Genomic DNA, 24325 nt, shown 5'->3' with positions numbered 1-24325 from the left:
TTAAACATGGACTTCTCTACATACATTTTCACTTTACCATCCCTCTGTCAATCTAGCTGTTTGGCAATAATTAGGGACGCTGCAGAAAGCAAAGGGTAGAGCTAGAAAGAGAGGCAAATTAAGGTGAGTAAAGATGTGTGTGTTTGTAGCTGTCTCAAGGGCAATAGACCTAAAGGAAAACCGTCCCAAAGTTTGCGCGAAAGGGAAGAACTATTAGCCAAGTAAAAGCGCTTACCAGGTGGAGAGACGGTGAATCTAACAGACGAAGCCTCCTCCTGGTCGAAATTAATGCCTGTAGTTTAATGTGACTCTAACTATTGTCCACGGAGTAGTGAAGATAAGAATATGCATAGGGAAAATGGAGAGTGGAGCATGGTACTGAGTTGGAAGCAGTAAGAGAAGAGTTGAATGAAGGACATGATAGGGTTGCCAGATTTAGCAAACGCAGTATTTGGGAGATACTCAAACTAAAAAATGATTGGTTCTTTATGTGAAATTCAAATTTAACTGGTCGTTCAAATTTAACTCTAAGACAAAAAAGAAAGAAAACGCTTCCTCGATATTCCAGGTTTTGTAAGAACAAACACCTCAGATAAAACCTGTTTCAGGTGTTGGGTCCTGGGAAAACGAGGGGGGATGGGAGAGACGATTAAGGGAGCCGTGTTTGGTCCGCCCATGTCCCACAATCCTCTGCTTTCGGTTCCTCTTTCCTCGCTCAAGATGGCGCTGCTCGCTGTACCTTTTTGGCGCTGGGCAGCCGCGGCGGCTACTTTCGAAAAACGCCGACGCTCAGCGATTCTGATCCGGCATCTAGTCTCTGTTCGCGGGTCAGTTCCGCAATGGAGGTCACGTCAGCTAGGCGCCTCGGGAAGCGCTGGAATCTACCAGGTGAGATGGCGTTCACGTGGAAGATAGGGTGAAGGGTAACGGGACCTATGGGGAAAGAGGTTGCCCTAGTGACCTCGGGTCAGAGAGAGTTCCAAGAAGATTGTCAGAGCTAACCCGGAGCAGCAGTAAGTGAAGCAAGTTAGGGTTAGTAATTAGAAGAGCGGGTGAAGAAAACCTTTGGCGACTGCAAATGGGAATGGGAGCGGGGGTGACCAGGCAGAGGGCGCGTAGGGCCCTGGTGACTCGTAGAATTTTCTTTAAGAGTTGGGATAGATACCATTCCCGCCTGCTTACCTTTCTAAATGAAAAAGCAAAGTGGGCAACTTCCCAGAGTTTGGAATTTGGGACCAATTTGCCTGTGGTTCAGATTTAACTCAGTCGAAAGTACCAAGTTGGACACTGTAGGATGACGGCAAGCTACTTATAAATAAGTGGCAAATTGAGTTAGCACCAGTTAGCTCCCTTGTTGACAGGCAGTGCTCCTTGATAGGCCAAAACTGTAATTATCTTTTTCTCCAAAAGATAGACCGCCCTGAATTCATATGTAAACATGACTACCAGTTGATCTGAAAATACAGTTGTTTTTCTGTGTGCACGGATCCCTTTGGGAGCCATAAGGCTACTTGTCCTTAACTAATGAATGTAGTAGCTATCTGTGGTTGTAGCACGTCTCTTTATGTTTGCATCTGTTACTACCTCTCGCTCAAGAACAGTTTTTTGATTATTTGTTTTTGATGTATTTCAGTATATCTTTTTATTTTCTATATATTGACAAAAATATATATTTTCTATATATTGCCCCTACTTGTTCATCAGTATGACTTTAAAGTATTGTCAGCTTTGTAAGAGGAACAGATAACCTCTTAAATTTTTATTCTACGATGACAAATATTTAACGTCTGTTAATGGTACCAAGAGAAACAGATCAGTTATGCCTTCAAAAACTGTACAATTTAGTTAAGGAGGTTGAACCTGTTCATTACAAGAATAATTAACAAACTGAGATATTAAGTTAAATATCAGATACATAGTATGAACAATAAAGGGTTATAGGCATCCAGAGGAAATAGTGATAATTAGGATCAGATTATAGGGAAGCTCTCATGCTGCTAATAGAACTGGGGAAAACATTCCAAGCAGTGAGAATAGTGGATGACACTAGACTGTTGTTGTTTGATGCCATCGAGTCGGTTCCGACTCAGCGACCCAGTGTACAACAGAAGGAAACACTGCTGGATCCTGCACCATCCTCACAATCGTTGTTATGCTTGAGCCCATTGTTGCAGCCACTGTGTCAATCCATCTCCTTGAGGATCTTCCTCTTTTTTGCTGACCATCTGCTTCACCAAGCATGATGTCCTTCTCCAGGGACTGATCCCTCCTGATAACATGTCCAAAGTATGTGAGATGAATTTTCGCCACCCTTGCTTCTAAGGAGCATTCTGTCTGTACTTCTTCCAAGACAGATTTGTTCGTTCTTCTGGCAGTCCATGGTATATTCAATATTCTTTGCCAATACCATAATTCAAAGGCATCAGTTCTTCTTTGGTCTTCCTTATTCATTGTCCAGCTTTCACATGCGCATGAGGTGATTGAAAACACCATGGCTTGAGTCAGGCACACCTTAGTCCTTAAAGTGACATCTTTGCTTTTTTAACACTTTAAAGAGATCTTTTGCAGCAAATTTGCCCAATGTATTGCATCATTTGATTTTTTTTTAAATGTGCATTTAACAGGGATCAAGGAATGATTATAAAGCTTTCAGAGTTGAAGCTGATGTAACCTGAGGCACCTTCAACTTAATTAGTGACCTGTTATTAAGATTACAAAATAAATATTGAATGCATACTTTTAGGATAATCATTAGTATATAGCATAGTATTTTATAGCTGAAAGGAACTTTAGTACACAGTGTTATGAAATTATTTTAATGAGTCGAATCAGCACTTTTCTTAGATGAAATTCAGTAGACCGGAAAAGAAAATGTCAGTGCTTCACATATAGTAAAGGAAGTATTGTTTTATGAACTTTTGTTCATGTGTATATACACACACCCACATGTATGTGATTACTGGAATGCATTGCAAGATGTATTTTTCACCCAGAATCATGCAATAGAGCTGTGTTGTGCAATATGGTAGCCACTAGCCTCATGTGAACGAGCCCTGGTAGCGCAATGGTTAAGCATTCGGCTGCTAACTGAAATGGCGGCTCAGACCTACCCAGCAACTTTGTGGGAGAAGGACCTAGAGCTCTGCTTCATTAAAGATTGTTGTTGTTGTTGTGTGCCATCCAGTCGATTCCGACTCATAGTGACCCTATAGGACAGAGTGGAACTGCCCCACAGGGTTTCCAAGGAGCGGCTGGTGGATTCGAATTGCCGACCTTTTGGTTAGCATCCGGAGCTCTTAACCACTTCGCCACCAGGGCTCCAAGAAAACCCTATAGAGCAGTTCTGCTCTGTTACATGGGGTCACTATGAGTCAAACTGACTCAACAGCAACTAACAATAACAACAATAGGTATATTGGTATAGCCTCATGTAACTATTTAAATTTAAATAAAATAAGAGAAAATTAGTTCCTCAGTTGCACTGGGAACATTTCAAGTGCTCAATAGCCACATGCAACTAGTAGCTACTGTATTGGATAGCACAGATATATATTTCCATCATTGCAGAAAGTTCTGTTGGGCAGTGCTGATTTAGAGACTATCATATCCAGCCCCTCTAATTTTGCAGATGAGGAAACTAAGTCCCTGTGTGGATAAATAACAGGCTTCAAGGCCATTTATTTCTTCATTTATTGCTTTCTGTGTGTCAGGTACTTATATAAGGGTAAATAAGACTGACAGACAGTAGCCCCACAAAATGTTTCTTGAGTTATAAAGATACTTGTCTAATAATTACTAAGGTACTAGTAATGGAGGGAAATGCCTTAATAATAAAAATAATCCTTAAGTTAGAAGATTTTGTATGATAATATTTATTATATAGTGTCCTCTCTACTGTTGTAATATGCTGTCAAGTCGATTCCAACTCACAGTGACCCCACAGGACAGAGTAGAACTGCCTCATAGGGTTTCCAAGGAGCAGCTGGTGGATTCAAACTGCTGACCTTTTGTTTAGCAGCCTGAGACTTTATAGAATATTAATAAAATTTATTTTATAAATATTTAAATGATAGAAACTGAGGCATCATAGTTTCTCTTAGCACCATTTATCCAAGTTTAAAGAACTCTGCTGTATTGATCCTGACACAGATCACGCTTTTTCTTGATTTGTTTTTTTTAAACAGCTTTATTGAGATATAATTCAAATACCAAACAATACACCCATTTAAAGTGTACAATTCAGTGGATTTTAGTGTATTCATAGATATGTACAGCCATCACCACAGTAAATTTTAGAATGCTTTCATCACCTCAAAAGGAAACTCTGTACCCTTTGGCTATCACCTCTCTATGCCCCCACCCCTCCCAGCCTTAAGCAACTACTAATCTACTTTCTGTCCCCATAAGTTTGCTTATTTTGGACATATAAATGGAATCATAGCATATGTGGTCTTTTGTAACTGGCTTCTTTCACTTTGCATATTTGCATGTTTTCAGGGGTCATCCACTTTGTGGCATATATCAGTACTTCTTTTTTATGGTTGAATAATATTCCATTGTATGGATACACCACATTTTCTTCATCCATTCATCAGTTAATGGACATTTGGATTATTTCCAACTTTTGACTGTTACAGATAATGTTGATAGAAACTTTTATGTACATGTTTTTGTGTGGACATATGTTTTCATTTCTCTTGGGTATATGCCTAGGAGTAAAATTACTGGGTCATATTGTAATTGCTTGACAGCAACTGGTAAATGTAACTATGTATAATCATTTGAGGAACTGCTAGACTGTTTTCCGTTCCCACCAGCAGTGTATGAGGGTTTCAATTTCTCCACATCCTCACCAACACTTGTTATTATTATCTGACATTTTGATTCTAGCCATCCTATTGGATGTTAAGTGGTATATCATTGTGGTATTCATTTTCATTTCCCTGATGACGAAAGATGTCAAGTATGTTTACATGTGCTTTTTGGCCATTTGTGTATCTTCCTTGGAGCAATGTCTATTTAAGTTCTTTTCCCATTTTTTAATTGAGTTATTTATCTTTTTATTATTAAGTTGTAAGAGTTCTTTGTATATTCTAGATACAGGTCCCTTATCAGATACATGATTTCTGAATTTCTTCTCCCATTCTGTGGGTTGTCTTGTCACTCTCTTGATAATGCCCTTTGAATCACAAAAGTTTTTAATTTTGATATTTTTTCTGCTTTGTCATGAGTTTTGAAATTGGGAAGTGTGAGTTCTCCCACTTTATTCTTCTTTTTCAGGATTGCTTTGGCTGTTCTGGAAACCCTGGTGGTGTAGTGGTTAAGTGCTATGGCTGCTAACCAAAAAGGCAGCAGTTCATATCAACCCGGCGCTCCTTGGAAACTCTATGGAGCAGTTCTACTCTGTCCTATAGGGTCACTATGAGTCGGAATCGACTCCAAGGCAACGGGTTTTGGCTATTCTGGATCCTTTCCAATTCTATACAAATTTAGAATCAGCTTGGCAATTTGTACAAATAAGGCAGCTGGGATTATGGTAGGAATTGCTTTGAATCTGTAGGTTAGTTTGTAGAGTATTGCCTTCTTAGCAATATTGAGTCTTCTGATCCATGAAAATGGGATGTGTATTTAGTGCTTTCTTCATTTCTTTCAACAGTGTTTTATAGTTGCAGAGTAACAACTTCTGTCTAGTGTTGCAATTCTTTTGTTAAAATTATTCCTAAGATTTTTTTTTGATGCTGTTATGAGTGAAATTGCATAATTTCATTTTCGGATTGTTGATTACAAGTGGATAGAAGTACAATTGATTTTTATTATTGATGTTGTATTCAGAAACCTCACTGAACTCATTTATTAGTTCTAATAGTTTCTTGGTAGATTCCTTAGGATTTTCTGTACACAAGATCATGTCATCTGTGAACAGAGAGAGTTTTACTTTTTAATCTGGATGCTTTTTTCCCCCTTTTTCTTGCCTGTTTGCCCTAGCTAGAAACTCCAGTACCATGCTGAAAAAATATGAGTGGTGAGAGTGAGCATCCTTGTCTTGTTCCTGATCTGAGGGGGAAAGCATCCAGTCTTTTTCCATTGAGTGAGTTGTTAGCTGTGGGTTTTTTATAAATGCCCTTTACAAGGTTGAGGAAGTTCCTGTCTATTCCTAGTTTGTTGAGTGTTTTTATTATGAAAGGGGGTTGGGTTTTGTCAAATGCCCTTTCTGGATCTATTGAGATGATCATATGATTTTTGTTTTTTATTCTATTGATACATTACATGAATTGATTTTCAGATATTCAACCAACCTTTCACCCCTGGAATAAATCCCACTTGGATATGATGTATAATTCTTGTTTTTTGTTACTAGTTTCCGTTTGCTAGTATTTTGTTGACTTCAGCATCCATATTCAGAAGAGTCTGTACTTTTCTTATGATGTCGTTGTCAGGTATGAGGGTAATACTGGCCTCATAGAATGGGTTGATAAGTGTTCTCTTTTCTACTTTCGGGAAGAGTTTGTGGAGAATTTCTATTGTTTCTTGAATGTTTGGTAGAATTCAGTGGTGAAGCTATCTGGGCCTGGGCTTTTCTTTGTAGTTTTTCTATTACTGATTCAGTCTCTTCACTTGTTATAAGTTTATTCAGGTTGTCTATTTTTTTCTGAGTCAGTTTCACTGGTTTATGTCTTTTTAGGAATTTAACCATTTCACCTAAGTAACCTAATTTGTTGGAATACAATTGTTCATGTTGTTATTTAGTTGCCATCAAATCTTTTCTGACTCATAACCTCATGTGTGCAGAGTAGAACTCCATAGGGTTTTCAAGGCTGTGTCCTTTTGGAAGAAAGTCGCCAGGCCTGTCTTCTGAGGTGCCTCTGAGTGGGTTCGAACTGCCAACCCTTGGCTAGTAGTCCAGCTTAACTGCTTGTGACACTCAGAATTGTTCATAGTATTCTTTTGTAATCTTTCTTATTTTTGTAAGGTTTGTAGTAGTGTCCCCCCCTTCATTTTTGATTGTAGTAATTTGAGCCTTCTTTCTTTTTTGTTAGTCAGTGTAGCTAAAGGTTTGCCATTTTGTTGATCTTTTCAAAGAACCAGCTTTTGGTTTAATTGATTTTCTATTCTCTATTTTATTCATTTCTCCTCTAATCTTTATACTTTCTTTCCTTCTGCTTGCTTTAAGTTTAGTTTGCTCTTCTTTTTCCAGTGTCTTAATGCAGAAGTTTAGGTTATTGATTTGAAATTTTTCTTATTTCTTAATGTACGCATTTACAGATATAAATTTCCCTCCAAGATTGCCTTAACTGCATCCCATAAGTTTTGGTATGTTGTGTCTTGATTTTCATTCATCTCAAAGTATTTTCTGATTTCCCTTTTGATTCCTTTTTTTCACTCATTAGTTATTTAGGCATGTGCCATTTAATTTTTGCATATTTGTGAGTTTGCCAAATTTTTCCCTCTTGCTGATTTCTAACTTTATTCCATTGTGTTTAGAAAACATGCTTTTCATTATTTCTATCATTTTTAACTTATTGATACTCATTTGATAGGCTAGTATATGATCTATCCTGGAGAGTGTTCCATGTGCGCTTGAGAAGAATGTATATTCTGTTGTTGGGTGGAATGTTGTATAGATGTCTGTTATGTCTAGTTGGTTTGTAGTGTTTTCAGGTATTTTTCGTTTTTGATCTTCTGTCCAGTTGTTCTAGCCAGTTTTGAAAGTGGGTTATTAAAGTCTCCAACTGTTATTGAATTGTCTTTTAATTTCAGTTTTTGCCTCACGTATTTCGGTGCTCTGTTATTGGGTGCATATATGTTTATAGTTATTATGTTTTCCTAATAGATTGACCATTTTATCATTATAAAATGTCGCTCTTTATATAACTTTTTTTGTTTTAAAATCTATTTTATCCTGTTTGCCTGATACATTTTCCCATCCTACTTTCAATCTATTTGTATCTTTTAATCTAAAGTATGTGTCTTGTCGACAACATATACTTGGACTATGGTTTTTATGTAGCCCGACAATCTCTGCTTTTTGATTGGATTGTTTAATCTGTTTACTTGTAATGTTATTGATACACTTGGATTTATGCCTGCCATCTTATTTTTGTTTTCCATATGTGTCATCCTTTTTTTTCTCCTCTATTTCTCCTTTACTGCTTTATTGAGTGAATATTTTCTAAAGTAGCATTTAAATTTCATCTATGGTTCTTCTGCAAGTATTTTTTTAGTTATTAGTGGTTGCTCTAGGGCTTACCATATTTAACTTACCAGAATCAGCTTCAGATTTATACTGGCTTAATTCCAGTAATGTGTAGAAATGTTACTCCTATACAGCCCTATTCCTTTCCCCCCCCTTCTTGTGGTGTTATTTTTTACATACTATATTAATGTTAAAAAATCAACAATAAATTGTTACAATTATTATTTTACCATTTGTGGTCTTTTTTTAGACCATTATAGCGTTGCTTTCATTGACTTTATGTTGTTATTGGCAAATATATTATGCATATATTACATATCTTGTATGTCGGGGGCCCAACAATACATTCTCTATGTATTATTTTCCACGTTTGCTTTATAAATCATTTAGAAAAGAGAGGAGAAAAATACGCATGTATACTGTCTAATGTAATTATGTAATTACCTTTATTGATATTTGTTTTTTGTTTGTGTGTGTTCATATTACTGTCTGTGGTCACTTGCTTTAGCCTGAAGAACTTCCTTTAGTATTTCTTGTAAGGCAGGTCTACTGACATAAAATTCTCTCAGTTTTTATTTATCTGGGAAAGTTTTTCATTTTTATTTTTGAAATATAATTTTGCTAGGTATAGGATTCTTGGTTAACAGTGGTTTTCTTTGAGCACTTTATGTTGTCCTGCTGCTTTCTGACGTTCAGTGTTTCTACTGAGAAGTCAGGTGTTAATTTATTGGTTCCCTTTTCAGTAACGTCATTTTTTTCTCTTGCTGCTTTTAAGATTTTCTCCTTTTCTTTGACTTCCAGGATTTTTCCTTTGATGTGTCTATGAGTCTCCTTATGTTGATCCGACGTGTGTTTGTTGAGCGTCATGGATGTGCAGGTCATTCTTTTTTCAGTAAATTTGAAAAGTTTTCCAAATAATTTTCTTCTAATTTCTTTCCACTTCTGGCACTCCCATTGCACATATGTTGGTGCATTTAATGGTGTTCTACAACTCTTTGAGGCTCTGTTCATTTTTTTCAATTTTTTTCTGTTCTTTGATTTGCATAATCTATTGATCTGTCTTCAAGTTTGCTAATTCTTTGTTCTGCCAGTTCAAACCTACTGTTGAGCTTCTCTAGTGAACTTTTTTTTTTAATCAATTATTGTACTTTTCACCTCCAGAATTTTCATTTAGTTCTTTTGGAAATTTCTCTTTATTGATATTTCTAGCTGATGCAGCATTATCATCATATCATCCTTACTTTTTAAATATAATTTTATTTTGTTGTTGTTTAGAATATACATAGCAAAACATACACCAGTTCAACAGTTTCTACATATACCATTTAGTGGCATTGATTTACATTTTTCGAGTTGTGTAACCATTCTCACCCTCCTTTCTGAGTTGTTCCTCCTCCATTAACATAAATTCACTGCCCCCTAAGGTTCCTATCAAATCTTTCAAGTTGCTACTGTCAATTTAATCCTATATAGTTCTTAAAAGAAAACAAAGACATTTTTTACTAGTTAAGCTAAACAAATTGTTTGGTTTAAGAAGACTTCAAAGGATGTTTTTGGTTTAAGGTTTAAAGATTATTTCAGGGATATAATTTCAGGGGTTCATCCAACCTTCATGGCTCCAGGAAGTCTGGAGTCCATGAGAATTTGAAATTCTTTTTCTGCGTTTCCCCCCTTTCATCAGGATTCTTCTATGGAATTTTTGATCAAAATGTTCAGTAATAGTAGCCTGGTACCATCCAGTTCTTCTGGTCTCCTGACAGGAGGCAGTTTTTCATGGAGGCAATTACCCACACATTCCATATCCTCCTCCTATTCCTGACTCTCCCTCTTTCTCTGTTGCTCCAGGTGAATAGAGACTAATTGTGCCTTGGATAGCCACTTGCAAGCTTTTAAGACCCCAGGCACTACGGATCGGACTAGGAGGTAGAACAGATACTAAATATGTTATTAGTCCAGTTGACAGGGAGATCCCATGAAAGCATGACCCTAAACCTCCAAACCAAGGGACCAAATTCCACGAGGTGTTTGGTTGAACATAAGCAGCTTCAGCAGCTTTTTATTTTTGTCATTGTTGTAAGTATATGTATCACACAACTTTTGCCAATTCAACTTTTTACAGGTGTACAGCTTATTGGCAGCAATTATAATCATTGGCCATGCAACCCTATCCTTAATCAGTGTGATTTTTCCATCACCATTAACCCTTCCTCCCCCCAACCCAGTAACCACTAATAAACTTTGTTCTCTATACGTTCTTTTGTCATCTTTTTTATATAAGTGAAGCTATACAATATGTGTTCTTTTGTGATTGATTTATTTCACTCAGCATAATGTCTTCCAGTTCCATCCGTACTGTAGCATGTATCAAGACTTCATTTCTCCTACTGGCTGAGTAGTATTCCATTGTATGTATGTACCACATTTTGTTTATCCATTCATCTGTTGATGGGCATTTAGGTTGTTTCCGCCTTTTGACTATTGTGGATAGCGTGCAATGAACATTGGTGTACAAGTCTCTATTTAAGTCTTGGGTATATACCTATGAGTGGAATTGTTGGGTCATATGGTGGTTCTATTTTTAGTTTTTTGAGGAACTGCCACAGTTTTCCTCAACAGCTGTACCATTTTGCATTTCCACCAGCAATGGGTAAGGATTCCAATTTCCCCACATCCTTGCCAACAGTTGTTATTTTCTTTCTTTCTTTTATTTTAGCCATCCTAGTGGGAATAAAATGGTATCTCATCTTGATTTTGATTTGCATTTCTCTGACGGCTAACAGGAAACCCTGCTGGCGTAGTGGTTAAGTGCTACGGCTGCTAACCAAAAGGTGGGCAGTTCAAATCCACCAGGCGCACCTTGGAAGCTCTACGGGGCAGTTCTTCTCTGCCCTGTAGGGTTGCTGTGAGTCGGAATTGACTTGATGGCAACGGGTTTGGTTTTTTTTTTTTAATTGTTGTAGTTTAAGTGAAAGTTTACAATTTGTTAGTTTCTCATACAGAAATTTATGCATACATTGTTATGTGACCCTAATTGCTCTCCTTATACTGTGATAGCACACTCCCGCTTTCCACCCGTGATTTCCCGTGTCCATTCAACCAGCTTCTGACCCTGTCTGCCCTCCCATCCCACCTCCGGACAGAAGCTGCTCATTTAGTCTCATGTATCTATTTGAGCTAAGAAGCACGCTCTTCACGAGTATCATTTTATATCCCGTAGTATAGTGTAATCTTTGAAGAGTTGGCCTTGGGAATGGTTTTAGTTCTGGGTTGACAGAGAGTCTGGGGGCCATGCTTTCTGGGGTTCTTCCAGTCTCAGACCATTAAGTCTGGTCTTTTTACTAGAGTTTGAGTTCTGCACCCCACCTTTCTCCTGCTCCATCAGGGACTCCCTGTTGTGTTCCCTGTCAGGGAGGTCATTGGTGGTAGCCGGGTGGGTTTTTTTTTTTTTGGATGGCTATTGACGCTGAGCATCTTTTAATGTATTTGGTGGCCATTTCAGCGTCCTCTTTGGTGAAATGTCTATTCAAGTCATTTGCCCATTTTATGATTAGGTTTTTGTCTTTTCGTTGTTTAGTTGTCAAAGCTTTGTATATATTTTGGTTACTAGATTTTTGTCAGATGTATGATTTCCAAAGATATTCTCCCAGTCAGTAGCGTGTCTTCATTTTTTTAGTAAAGTCTTTTCCTGAACAAAAGTTTTTAATTTTTATGAGGTCCCATTTGTTCATTTTGTCTTTTGCTGTTTTTGCTTTGTTATTATATTAGATGATCCATTGTTGGAAGCTAAGCCTGACAGCATTGTCTCTGCTTGCCTTCTAAGAATTTTATGGTTTTAGTTTGCACATTAAGTTCTTAATCCATTTGGAATTTGTTTTTGTGTATGGTGTGAAGCATGGATCCTGTTTCATTTTTTTGCATGTAGAAATCCATTTTTCCCAGCACCATTTAAAGAAGAGACTCTTTTTCTCCTATCGAATGGACTTAGTACCCTTGTCAAAAATTAGTTGACGATAGACGTGTGGGTTTTTATTTCTGGACTCTCAATTCTGTTCCATTGGTCTATGTGTCTATTGTTACACCAGTTTTTAAAGCATAGACAAGGAGGTTGGAGGGCAGGGAGTTTAATAAATGAGAATGAAACAACTAGAACAGAAATAACGAGAATGTTGACACAATGTGAAGAATGTAACCAGTGTCACTGATCATTATGTTTAGATAGTGTTTAATGCGAGTGGGGTTTGCTATGTATATTTTCACCAAAAATAAAATAATAATAAAAAAAATTCAGTGACATTGATTACATTTTTCATGTTGTGCCACCATTATTGCTATCCTTTTCCAAAACATTCCTCCACCATTAACATAAACTCAATGCCCATCAAGCAAAAACTCTCCCTTTCCCCCTCCTTCCCACCCCTGATAACAATTAATAATCTTTGGATTCTTTATATTTGCTTATTTCACGTAAGTGGAATCATACAGTATTTGTCATTTTGTAACTGACCTATTTCACTCAGCATAATGTTTTTAAGGTTCATCCATGTTGTGGTATGCATCAGAACTTCATTTCTTTTTACAGGTGAGTAGTATTCCGTTATATATATGTACCACATTTTGTTTATCCATTCATCTGTTCATGGACATTTTGGTTGTTTCCACCTTTTGGCTACTGTGAAAAGCCAGCAGTGAACATTGGTGTACTGGTTTCTGTTTGTGTTCCTGCCTTTACTTCTTCTGGGTACAGATGTAGGATTGGGATTGCTGGATCATATGGTAATTCTGCGTTCATCTTTTTGAGGAACTGCCAAACTTTTTCACAATGGCTGTACCATTTTACATTCCCACCAGCAATGGTTGAGGGTTCCAGTTTCTCCACAACCTCACCAACACTTGTTTTTCTTTTTTTATCATTGCCATTCTAATGGGGGTGAGGTGATATATCACTATAGTTTTGATTTGCATTTCCCTAATGGCTAATGTTGTTGAGCATCTTTTTATGTTGGCCATTTGAATATCCTCTTTGGTGAACTGTCTGTTCAAGTCCTTTGCCTGATTTTTCGATTGGGTTCTTTGTCTTTTTTTGTTAAGTAGCATATAGTCCATTTTTATATTATTACTATAGGCATTCTAGTTTGTGTGAAGTGGTATCTCATTGGTATTACATTTTCCTGATGACTAGTGAAGTTGAGAATCTTTTCATGTGCTTATTGGCCATTTGTATATCTTCTTTGGAGAAATGTCTATTCAAATGCTTTGCTATTTTTAAATTAAATCAGAAAACCAAACCTGTTGCCATCGAGTCGATTCCGACTCATAGTGACCCTGTGGGAGAGAGTGGAACTGCCCCATAGGGTTTGCAGGGAGCAGCTGGTGGATTTGAACTACCGACCTTTTGGTTAGCAGCCGTAGCTTGCTGCACCTTTGATTGTTGAGTTGTAGGAGTTCTTCATATATTTTGTGTATTAGACCCTTATCAACTATATGATTTGCAAATATTTTGTCCTATTCACTGGATTGTCTTTTCCTTTTCTTGATAGTGTCCTTTGATGCACAAAAGTTTTTAATTTCGATGATGGTTAGTTTATCTGTTTTTTTTTTATTTGATTGCTTGTGCCTTTGGTGTCATATCTTTAAAAAATTGCCTTATTTAAGGTCATGCAGATTTTCACTTGTTTTCTGCTAAGAGTTTTATAGTTTTAGCTCTTATAATTAGATCTTTGATCCTTTTTATGTTAAGTTTTGTATATAGTCTGAGATAGAGGTTCCAAATTTACTCTTTATTTACATATCCTGTTTTCAAAGCATGATTTCTTGAAAAGAGTATCATTTCTCCATGGAATGGTCTTGGCATCCTTGTTGAAATAAACAGACCATAAAGTACGGGTTTCTTTCTGGACTCTCCACTCTATTTCATGGGTGTATATGTCTTTCTTTATGCCAGTACACACTGTCTTGATCATGGTAGATTTATAGTAAGTTTTGAAATTAGGAAGTTTGAGTTGTCCAAAAAGAACAAAAAACATTTTTCTTTTTTTAAAATCATGTTTGTTCTGGCTATTGTTTGTCCCTTGCCATTCCATGTAAATTTTAGGATCATATTTTCCGTTTCTAAAATATAGTCAGAATTTATTTTTTATTGTGCTTTAGGGAACAGTTTACAGAGCAAATGAGTTATTCATTCAACGATTTATAAATTATTGTGTGAAATTGGTTGCAATCCCTTTGATGTGTCAAAACTCTCTCCTTCCCCACCCCTGGTTCCCCATGTCCATCCCTCCATTTTTCCTGTCCTTTCCTGCCTTCACATCATTGCTTTTGGGCAGGTATTGCACATTTGGTCTCGTATACATGATTGAACTAAGAAGCGCATTCCTCACATTTGTTATTTGTTATATAGACCTGTTACTAATCTTTGGCTAAAGTGCAATCTTTGGGAGCAGCGTCAGTTCTGAGTTAAAAGGGTATCTAGGGGCCATAGTCTTGAAGGTTCCTTCAGTCTCTGCCAGATCAATAAGTCTGGTCATTTTTTGCATGTGTGAATTTGAATTTTGTTCTACATTTTTCTCCCACTCTGTCCCAAGTCTTATGGTGAGCATAAGTGTTTAATTTTTAGGCACTCCTGCTTATCTAGTTTGTCTTCTGGTGTTTGTGCATTGTTAGTTATGGTTTTTATCCAATTTATGCTATATATTAGGGCCCCTAGGGTTGTCCCCATTTTTTCTTCCATGATCTTTATCATTTTAAGTTTTATATTAAGAGCTTTGATCCATTTTGAGTTAGTTTTTGTGTATAGTTTGAGGTATGGGTCCTGTTTCGTTTTTTTACAGATCAACATTCAGTTTTGCCTGTACCATTTGTTAAAGAGACTGTCTTTTTCCCTATTAATGGCCTTTGGTCTTTGTCAAGATCAGCTGACTGTAGGTAGATGGATTTACATCTGGGTTCTCAATTATGTCCCATTGGTCTGTATGTCTGTTGTACCAGTACCAGGCTGTTTTGAATACTGTGGCTGTATAGTAGGCTCTGAGATCAGGTAGTGTGAGGCCCCCTACTTTGTTCTTCTTATGATAGTTGGAATTTTGATAGGAATTTCATTGAGTCCATAGATCAATTTGGAGAGTACAATATTAACAATATTAACAGGCAATGCTTATCATATGGATAAACAAAATGTGGTATGTACACGTAATGGAGTATTTCTCAGCCGTAAAGAGAAACATAGTTCTAATAAATGCTATGGCATGAATGAACCTTGAGAACATTATGTTGAGTGAAATAAGTCAGACGCAGAAGGACAAGTATTATATAATCTTATTTACATGAAATATCTAGAATAGGCAGATGTATAGAGACCGAAGTTTATCAGTGGTTACTAGGGGCACACGGGAAGCAGAAATTGTGGAGTTATTGCTTAAAGGGTGCTAAGTTTCTGTTAAGGGGAGATTTGGAAACAGATGATGGTTGTACAACATGGTGAACGTAATGTCACTGAATTGTACATATAAAAAACGGTTGAAGTGGTAAATATTTTGTTACATATGTATTCTACCACAATAAAATTTTTAAAAATTCTGATGGGTATATTTTATGGAAAGTGACAATCTTCTTCTAAAATTGATATAGAAGTGCAAAGGACTAAGAATAGGTCAGACGGTATTGAAGAACAGGGTGGAGAGTCTCGCCTTACCAAATATCAAGAATTATAAAACTATAGTTAATTCAGACATTGTGGTATTGGCCCAGTGTAGACACACATTTGTCCATGAAACAAAATAGAGGATTAAGACATAGACCTATATGCATATGAAAACTTGATTTGTGATAGAGCTGTAATTGTAGATCAGTGGAGACAAGATGGATTTTTTAAAAAAGTGATGCTGGAATTCCTGGTTATCTATATGAAATAAAATGAAAATAGGCCCCCTAACTCATATTATAAAAAATTAACTTTAGTTGATTTTAAAACCTAATTGTGAAAAGCAAAGTTATTAAATGTTTAGATAGTAATATAGGAGAAAAATTATATGGCGTTAGGGTGTATGGTTGTTAAGTGCCATTAAGTTGGCTCTGACTCATACAAACCTTACGTATAACAGAATGAAACATTGCCCGGTCCTGTGCCATCCTCATAATTGTAGGTATGTTTGAGCCCATCATTGCAACCACGGTGTCAGTCTACATTGTTGAGGGTCTTTCTCTTTTTCTCTGACCCTCTACCAAGCATGATGTCCTTTTCCAGGGTCCTTCATTTCTAAGTAACATTCTTGCTCTAATTTCCTCCAGGACAGATTTGTTCGTTTTTGTATTCAATATTCTTCACCAACACTATAATTCAAATGTATCAGTTATTCTTCAGTCTTCCTTTTACATTATGTAGCTATTGCATGTAAACGAGGTGATTGAAAATACCATGCTTTGGGTCAGATGGACATTAGTCATCAAAGTGTCACTTTTACTTTTTAAAATTTAAAAGAGGTTTTTTTTGCAGATTTGCCCAATGCAATATGTCGTTTTATTTCTTGACTGGATATTGATCATTGATCCAAGAAGATTGAAATCCTTGACAACTTCAGTATTTTCTCCATTTATTATGATGTTGCTTATTGGCCCAGTTGTGAGGATTTTTGTTTTCTTTATGTAGAGGCATAATCCATACTGAAGGCTGTAGTCTTTGATCTTTATAAGTAAGTGCTTCAAGTTGTCTTCACTTTTGGCAAGCAAGGTTGTGTCATTCTGCATATCGCAGGTTGTTAATGAGTCTTTCTCCAAACCTAATGCCACGTTGTTCTTCATATTGTCCAGCGTCTCGGATTTTCTCAGCACCCAGGTTGAATAAGTAAGGTTAAAGAGTACAGCCCTGCTGCACACTTTTTCCAGTTTTAAACCACGCAGTATCCCTTTATTCTGTTCAAACGACTGCTTCTTGGTCTACGTACAGGTTCCGCATGAGCACATTCAAGTGTTCTGGAATTTCCATTCCTCGCAATGATATTCATAATTTGTTATGATCCACACAGTTGAATGCCTTTGCATAGTCAATAAAACACAGGTAAACATCTTTCTGGTATTCTCTGTTTTCAGCCAAGATCCATTGGCATCAGCAGTGATACCTCTCGTTCCACGTCCTCTTCTGAATCCAACGTGAATTTCTGACAGTTCCTTGTCGATGTACTGCTGCAGCTGTTTTTGAATGATCTTCAGCAAAATTTTATTTACATCTGATATTAATGATATTGTTCAATAATTTCTGTATTCGATTGGATCATCTTTTTTTGGAGTGGCACTAATATAAATCTCTTCCAGTCGCTTGGCCAGCTAGCTGTCTTCCAAATTTCTTAGCATAGATGAGCGAGTGCTTCCATTTTTTGCATCCATTTGTTGAAGCACCTCAATTGCTATTCCATCAGTTCCTGGAGCCTCTTTTTTGCCAATGCCTTCAGTGCAGCTTGAATTTTTTCCTTCAGTACTATCAGTTCTTGAGATAATATGCTACCCCCTTAAATGGTTAACCATTGATGAATCTTTTTGGTACAGTGACTGTGTATTCCTTTCATCTTCCTTTGATGCTTCCTGCATCATTCAATTTTACTGCCCTCAGTGTTGCAATTCAAGGGTCAAATTTTTTCTTCAGTTCTTTCAGCTTGAGAAATGCTGAATATGTTAAACTTTGTCAGTCCATGTCGTTGAGTCTTCGTCTTTTTGGCTGACTCTCTACCAGGCATGATGTCCTTCTCTAGGGACAGGTCCCTCCTTATAACAGGTCCAAAGTTCATGAGATGAAGTCTTGCCATCCTCACTTCTAAGGAGCATTCTGGCTGTACTTTTTCCAAGCCACATTTGTTCATTCTCCTAGCAGTATATGGTATGTTCAGTATTCTTCACCAACAATAATTCGAAGGCATCGATTCTTCCGTCTTCCTTGTCCCTTGTCTAGCTTTCACATGCACACGAGGCGATTGAAAATACCATGGCTTGAGTCAAGCGCACCTTAGTCCTCAAAGTGATTTCTTTGCTTTATAACACTTTAAAGAGGTCTTTTCAGCACATTTACCCAATGCAATATGTCGTTTGATTTCTTGACTGCTGCTTCCATGGGTGTTTTTTTGTGGATCCAAGTAAAGTGAAATTATTGACAACTTTAATATTTTCTCCGTTTATCATGATGTTGCTTATTCGTCCAGTTGTGGGGATTTTTGTTTTCTTTATGTTGAAGTGTAGTCTGTACTGAAGGCTGTAGTCTTTGATCTTCATCAGTAAGTGCTTAAAGTCGTCTTCACTTTCAGTAAGCAAGGTTATGTCATCTGATATTGAAAGTGGTTAATAAGTCTTCCTCCAATCCTGATGCCACATTCTTCTTCACATAGTTCAGCTTCTCGGATTATTTGCTCAGCATTCAGATTGAATTAAAAAAAAAAAACCACTGCCATGGAGTCGATTTCATAGCGACCCTGTAGAACAGAGTAGAACTGACCCATAGGGTTTCTATGGCTGTAAATCTTTACGGACACAGACTTCCACATCTCTCTGCAGCGGAGCGGCTGGTGGTTTCAAACTGCCAATGGTTCAGTTAGCAGTGGAGCACTTAACCACTGTGCCACCAGGGCTCCACAGATTGAATAAATATGGTGAAAGGATGCAACTCTGATGTAGACCTTTCATGATTTTAAAGCACGCAGTATTCTCTTGTTCTGTTACTGCCTCTTGGTCTATGTACAGTTTCCGCATGAGCACAATTCAGTGTTCTGGGATCCCAGTTCTTTGTATTGTTATCCATAATTTGTTATGACCCACACAGTCAAATGGTCTCTAACTTCGTGTGGGATATACTTAAGGTGATACTTGGCTTTAGTGGACTTGTTTTAATTTTGTTTAGCTTCGTCTTGAAATTGCATATGAGCAATTGATGGCTTGTTCTCCAGTCGGCTCTGGCTTTGTTCTGACTGATAATATTGAGTTTCGCTATTGTCTTTTTCCATAGATGTAGTCTATTTGATTCTTGTGTATTCTATCCCATGAGGTCCAGGTCTATATTGGCTATTGTTGAAAAAAGGTATTTGCAATGCATAAGTCAGTCTTGCAAAATTCAGTCATGCGATCTCCTGCGTTATTTCTATCACCAAGGCAATATTTTCCAACTACCAGTCCTCCTTCTTTGTTTCCAACTTTCCAATTACAATCACCAGTAATTACAGTGCATTTTGATTGCATGTTTAATCAATTTCAAATTGCAGAAGTTGCGAAAAATCTTCAATTTTTTTGTGTTTGGTATTAACGGTGCGTAAATTTGAGTAGTAGTCGTATTAACTGGGTTTCCTTATAGGCATATGGATATCTTATCACAGACAGCGTTGTACTTCAGGATAGATCTTGAAATGTTTCTCTTGATGATGAATGTGATGCCTTTCCTCTTCAATCAGTCATTCCTAGCATAGTAGACCACATGATTTTCCGATTCAAAATGACCAGTGGCTGTCCATTTTAGCTCACTAATGCTTAGGATAGTGATCTTTATGCATTCCGTTTCATTTTTGATGACTTCCAATTTTCCTAGATTCATATTTCGTACATTCCATGTTTCAGTTACTATTATTTTTTAATTGTGCTTTAGGTGGAGGTTTTCAGAGCAAATTAATTTGTCATTAAACAATTAATACACATATTGTTTTGTGATCTTGGTTTCCAACCCCACAATGTGTCAACACTCTCCCCTTCTTGACCTTGGGTTCCCCATTTCCATTTGTCCAGCTTTACTGCCCCTTCCTGCCTTCTTGTCCTTGCCCCTGGGCTGGTGTATACATTTAGTCTCGTATTCATGGTTGACGCATGTGTATTATTGTTTGTTTTATGGGCTTGTCTAGTCTTTGGCTGAGGGGTGAACCTCAGGAGAGACTTCAGTACTGGATTAAAAGGGTGTCTCGGGGCTGTACTTTCGGGGTTTCTCCAGTCTGTGTCAGACCAGTAAGTTGGGTCTTTTTTTGTGAGTTTGAATTTTCTACATTTTTCTTCACCTCTGTCTGGCATACTCTATTGTGATCCATTTCAGAGTAGTTGGTGGTGGTAGCCAGGTACCATCTAGTTGTGCTGGACTCAGTCTGGTGGAGGCCGGAGTTTATGTGGTCCATTAGTTCTTTGGACTATTATTTTCTTTTTGCCTTTGATTTCTTCATTATCCTTTGCTCCAGATGGGTTGCAACCAGTGGAGTATCTTTAGGTGGCTGCTCAGAAGCTTTTGAGACCCCAGATGCTACTCACCAAAGTAGGATGTAGAATATCTTATTTATAAACTATGTTATGGTAACTGAGCTAGGTATCCCCCAAGACCATGGTCCCCAACCTTCAGCCCAGTAACTCGGTCCCTCAGGGAGTTTGGATGTGTCTATGAATCTTCTGTGTCTTTGCCTTAGTCAAGTTATGCTGAATTCCCAAGTATCGTGTACTGTTTTACTCTTCGTCAAAATTAACACTTATCTATTGTCTAGTTAGGGTTTCTCCCTCCCCACCCCTTCCTTCTCTTGAAATCATCAAAGATTGTTTTTCCATGTAAACCTTTTCATGAGTTTTTATAATAGTGGCCTCATACAATATTTATCTTTTTTGATTGGCTTATTTCACTCAGCTTAATGCCCTCCACATTCATCCATGTTGTGAGATGTTTCGCAGATTCCTCATTGTTTTTTATCGTTGCGTAGTAGTCCATTGTGTGTATGTACCATAGTTTGTTTATCCATTCATCTGTTGATGGGCAGTTAGGTTGTTTCTATCCTTTTGTTATTGTGAATAATGCTGCAATGAACATGGATGTGCTATTTATTTGTGTGATGGCTTTTATTTTTCTAGGATATGTTCCTAGGAGTGGAATTGATGGATCACATGGTATTTTTATTTCTAGCTTTTTAAGTAAGCACCATATCATTTTCCAAAATTGTTGTACCATTTTGCATTCCCACCAGCAGTGTATAAGGGTCCCAGTATCCCTGGAGCCTCTCCAACATTTGTTATTTTCTCTTGTTTTGATTCGTGCCGGTAATTTTCGGGTGAGATGGTATTTCATTGTAGTTTTGTTTTGAATTTCTCTAATGGCTAGCGATCACGAGCATTTCCTCATGTTTCTTTGCCGCCGGAATGTCTTCTTTGGTGAAATGTCTCTTCATATCGTTTGCCCATTTTTTGACTGGGTTATTTGTCTTTTTGTTGTAGAGGTGTTGAATTTACCTATAGATTTTAGAGATTAGACCTTTTCTGGATTTGTAATAGGCAATTTTTTTTTCCCTGTCTGTAGGTTCTCTTTTTACTCTTTCGGTGAAGTCTTTTGATGAGCATAAGTGTTTAGTTTTTAGAAGATCCCGGTTATCTAGCTTATCTTCTAGTGTTTGTGTATTGTTAGTTATGGTTTGTATCCTACTGATGCCCACTCATGTAGGTCTCTTCTGGTTTCTTGCCATAGTGTTTCATAGTTTTCTTTGTATACCTTTTTCACGTCCCAGGTTAGATTCATTCCTGTTTTATTTTTTAGGGGATATTATAAGTGGTATTACTTCCCTGATTCTGTTTTCATAGTTCACTGATAAAGTGTATGGGAATTCAAATGATTTTTGTATCTTTATCTTATATCCTGTACTCTGGTGAATCTGTTAGCTCCAGTAGTTTTCTCGTGGCGTCTGTAGGGTTCTCCATGTATAGTCTCATATCTTCCACAAATAGGGATAGTTTTATTTCTTTCTTACGATTTGGATACCCTGTATTTCTTTTTCTTGCCTTATTGTCTAGCTAGTAATTCCAGTATAATGTTAAACAGGAGTGATGATAAAAGGCATGTTTGTCTTGTTCCCATTCTCAGGGTGAACTTTGTCAGCCTTTCTCCTTTGAGAATAGTGTTGGCTGTTGGTTTTGCATAACCAAAAAGAAAAAAAAAAAACCAAACCCGTTACCGTCGGGTTATTCCAACACATAGTGAACCTATAGGACAGGGTAGAACTGCTCCATAGGGTTTCCAAGGAGGAGCTGGTAGATTCAAACTGCCAACCTTTGGGTTAGCAGCTGAGCTCTTAACCTCTCTGCCACCAGGGCTCCTTGTTTAGATGCATACCTGGTATGAATACTACTGTGTTGTGTATTATTTTTTTAATATGATGCTGGATTTTATTGGCTAGAATTTTGTTGAGAATTTTTGCATCTATATTTACGAGAGATATTGATCTGTAATTTTCTTTTTTGTGGTCTCTTTGCCTGTTTTGGTATCAGGATTATGCTGACTTCATGGGATGAATTCTTAATTATCCTTTCCTTTTTTGTGTTCCGAAATAGTTTGAGTACTACTGGTGTGAGGTCTTCTCACAGTGTTTGATAAATTCTCCAGTGAAGCCACCTGGGCCAGGATTTTTTTTGTTGGAAGTTTATTTGTTACCTTTTCAATGTCTTCTCTTGTTTTGTGTGTGTTAAAGTCTTTCTATCTCAGTTTGTGTTAGTTTATGTAGGTAGTGTGTTTCTAGAAATTTGTCCATTTCTTCTGTTTTCAATTTTGTTTAAGTACAGTTCTTTATAGTTCTCTATTATGATGCTTTTTTTATTTCAGTAAGTCTATTGTAGTGTCCCCATTTCATTTCTTATTTGAGTTGTTTGTGTTCTCTCCTGTTTTTCTTTAGTCAGTTTGGCCAATGATTTATTGATTTTGTTGATCCCTTCAAAGAACCAACTTTTGGTTTTGTTGATTCTGCCTATTGTTTTTCTATCTCTATTTCATTTATTTCTGCTCTGATCTTTCTTATTTCCTTTCTTCTGATGGCTGTGGGCTTCTTCTGCTATTGTCTTTCTATTTGAGTTGTATAGCTAACTTTTTGATTTTATCCCTTTTTTCTTTTTTGATGTGTACATCAGTTGCTATAAATTGACCTGAGCTCTGCCTTTGCGGTATCCCAAAGATTTTGTTATGATGTGTTTTCATTCTCATTTGAGTCTAGGAATTTTTTGATTCCATGTTTGCTTCTATTACCCAGTAGTTTTTAAGTAAGGTGTTTAGTTCCATGTATTGGATTTTTTTTTCCTTGCTGTTTCTGTTATTGATTTCTACTTTTATGAACTTATGATCAGGAAAGGTGGCTTTCTATTATTTCAATATTTTGGATTTTGTTAAGGCTTACTTGGCAGCCTGAAATATTGTCAGTTCTGGAGAATGTTCCACATGCGTTGGAAAAGAATATGTACTTCGCTGTGCTGTTGGGTGGAGTGTTCTGTATATGTCTATGAGGTTGAATTGGTTGATTGTGACATTTGGATCTTCTGTATCTTTATTGAGTTTTTTTCTAGATGTTCTGTCCTTCACTGAAAGAGGTGTGTTGAGGTCTTCTACTATTGTTGCCGAACTTTATACTTCTGTTTTCAATGCTGTTAGAGTTTGTTTTATGTATTTTGGAGCCCTGTGATTGGATGCATATATATTTATTATGGTTATGTTCTCCTGGTATATTGACCCTTTAATCATCATATGGTGTTCTTCCTTATCCTTTATGGTGGATTTTGCTTTAAAGTCTATTTTATCAGAGATTAATATTGCCACTCCTGCTCTTTTTTGGTTATTGTTTGCTTGATACATTTTTTTCCATCCTTTGAGTTTTGTGTCTTTGTGTCTAAGGTGTGTCTCTTGTAGATAGCATATAATTGGATCCTTTTTTTAAAATGCATTCTGCCACTCTCACTGGTACATTTAGGCCATGTACATTCAGTGTAATTAATGATAGATATGAATTTACTGCTGCCATTTTTTTTGTGATGTTGATGTTTTGTTTGTTCCACATAACTTTCTGTGCTGAGTTCTTTTTATTTATGTATTTTCTTTTCATCTCTTTTATTATCGTTGATTTTATGGTGAGTCTTTTATGTTTTTCTGTTTTTTTTTTTTGATGGGCAGGTTTGTTAGCTTCCTTTGGGGTTACCCTGAAATTTAACTTTATTTCTCTAAGTTACTACTAGTCTTTTATTTATTGGTAATGCTTTGATTTCCTCTCCATGTTTAAGTTCTATATGTACACCATTTATTCTTTTTTTTTTTTAAATATTTTATTGTACTTCAGGTGAAGGCTTACAGAACAGATAGTTTCTCATGTAACAGTAACACACATGCTGTTTTATGACATT

The 24325-nt window shown here is 36.9% G+C and overlaps 1 protein-coding gene across 4 annotated transcripts in view; it reads left to right on the top strand.

Annotated features, from left to right (window-relative positions):
- The first annotated feature begins 658 nt into the window (after positions 1–658).
- The window catches only part of ABCB7 (ATP binding cassette subfamily B member 7), a 133018-nt gene continuing 109351 nt past the window's right edge, over positions 659–24325 (top strand). For 3 of the 4 annotated variants that reach the window (XR_002824659.1, XM_004380166.3, XM_012556601.2), the window contains exon 1: positions 659–888. Coding sequence is in view for 2 of the 4 variants with exons in the window: in XM_004380166.3 (XP_004380223.1) it covers positions 676–888 (213 nt within the window). In the remaining 2 variants the exon portion in view is untranslated. The remainder of the gene's footprint in view (positions 889–24325) is intronic. The other variant, XM_023734696.1, reaches the window with a different exon arrangement.

The sequence above is a fragment of the Trichechus manatus genome, unplaced genomic scaffold (genome assembly GCF_000243295.1).
Source record: "Trichechus manatus latirostris isolate Lorelei unplaced genomic scaffold, TriManLat1.0 scaffold00070, whole genome shotgun sequence".
NCBI lineage: Eukaryota > Metazoa > Chordata > Mammalia > Sirenia > Trichechidae > Trichechus > Trichechus manatus.
This window is presented reverse-complemented; position numbering and strand designations above follow the sequence as displayed.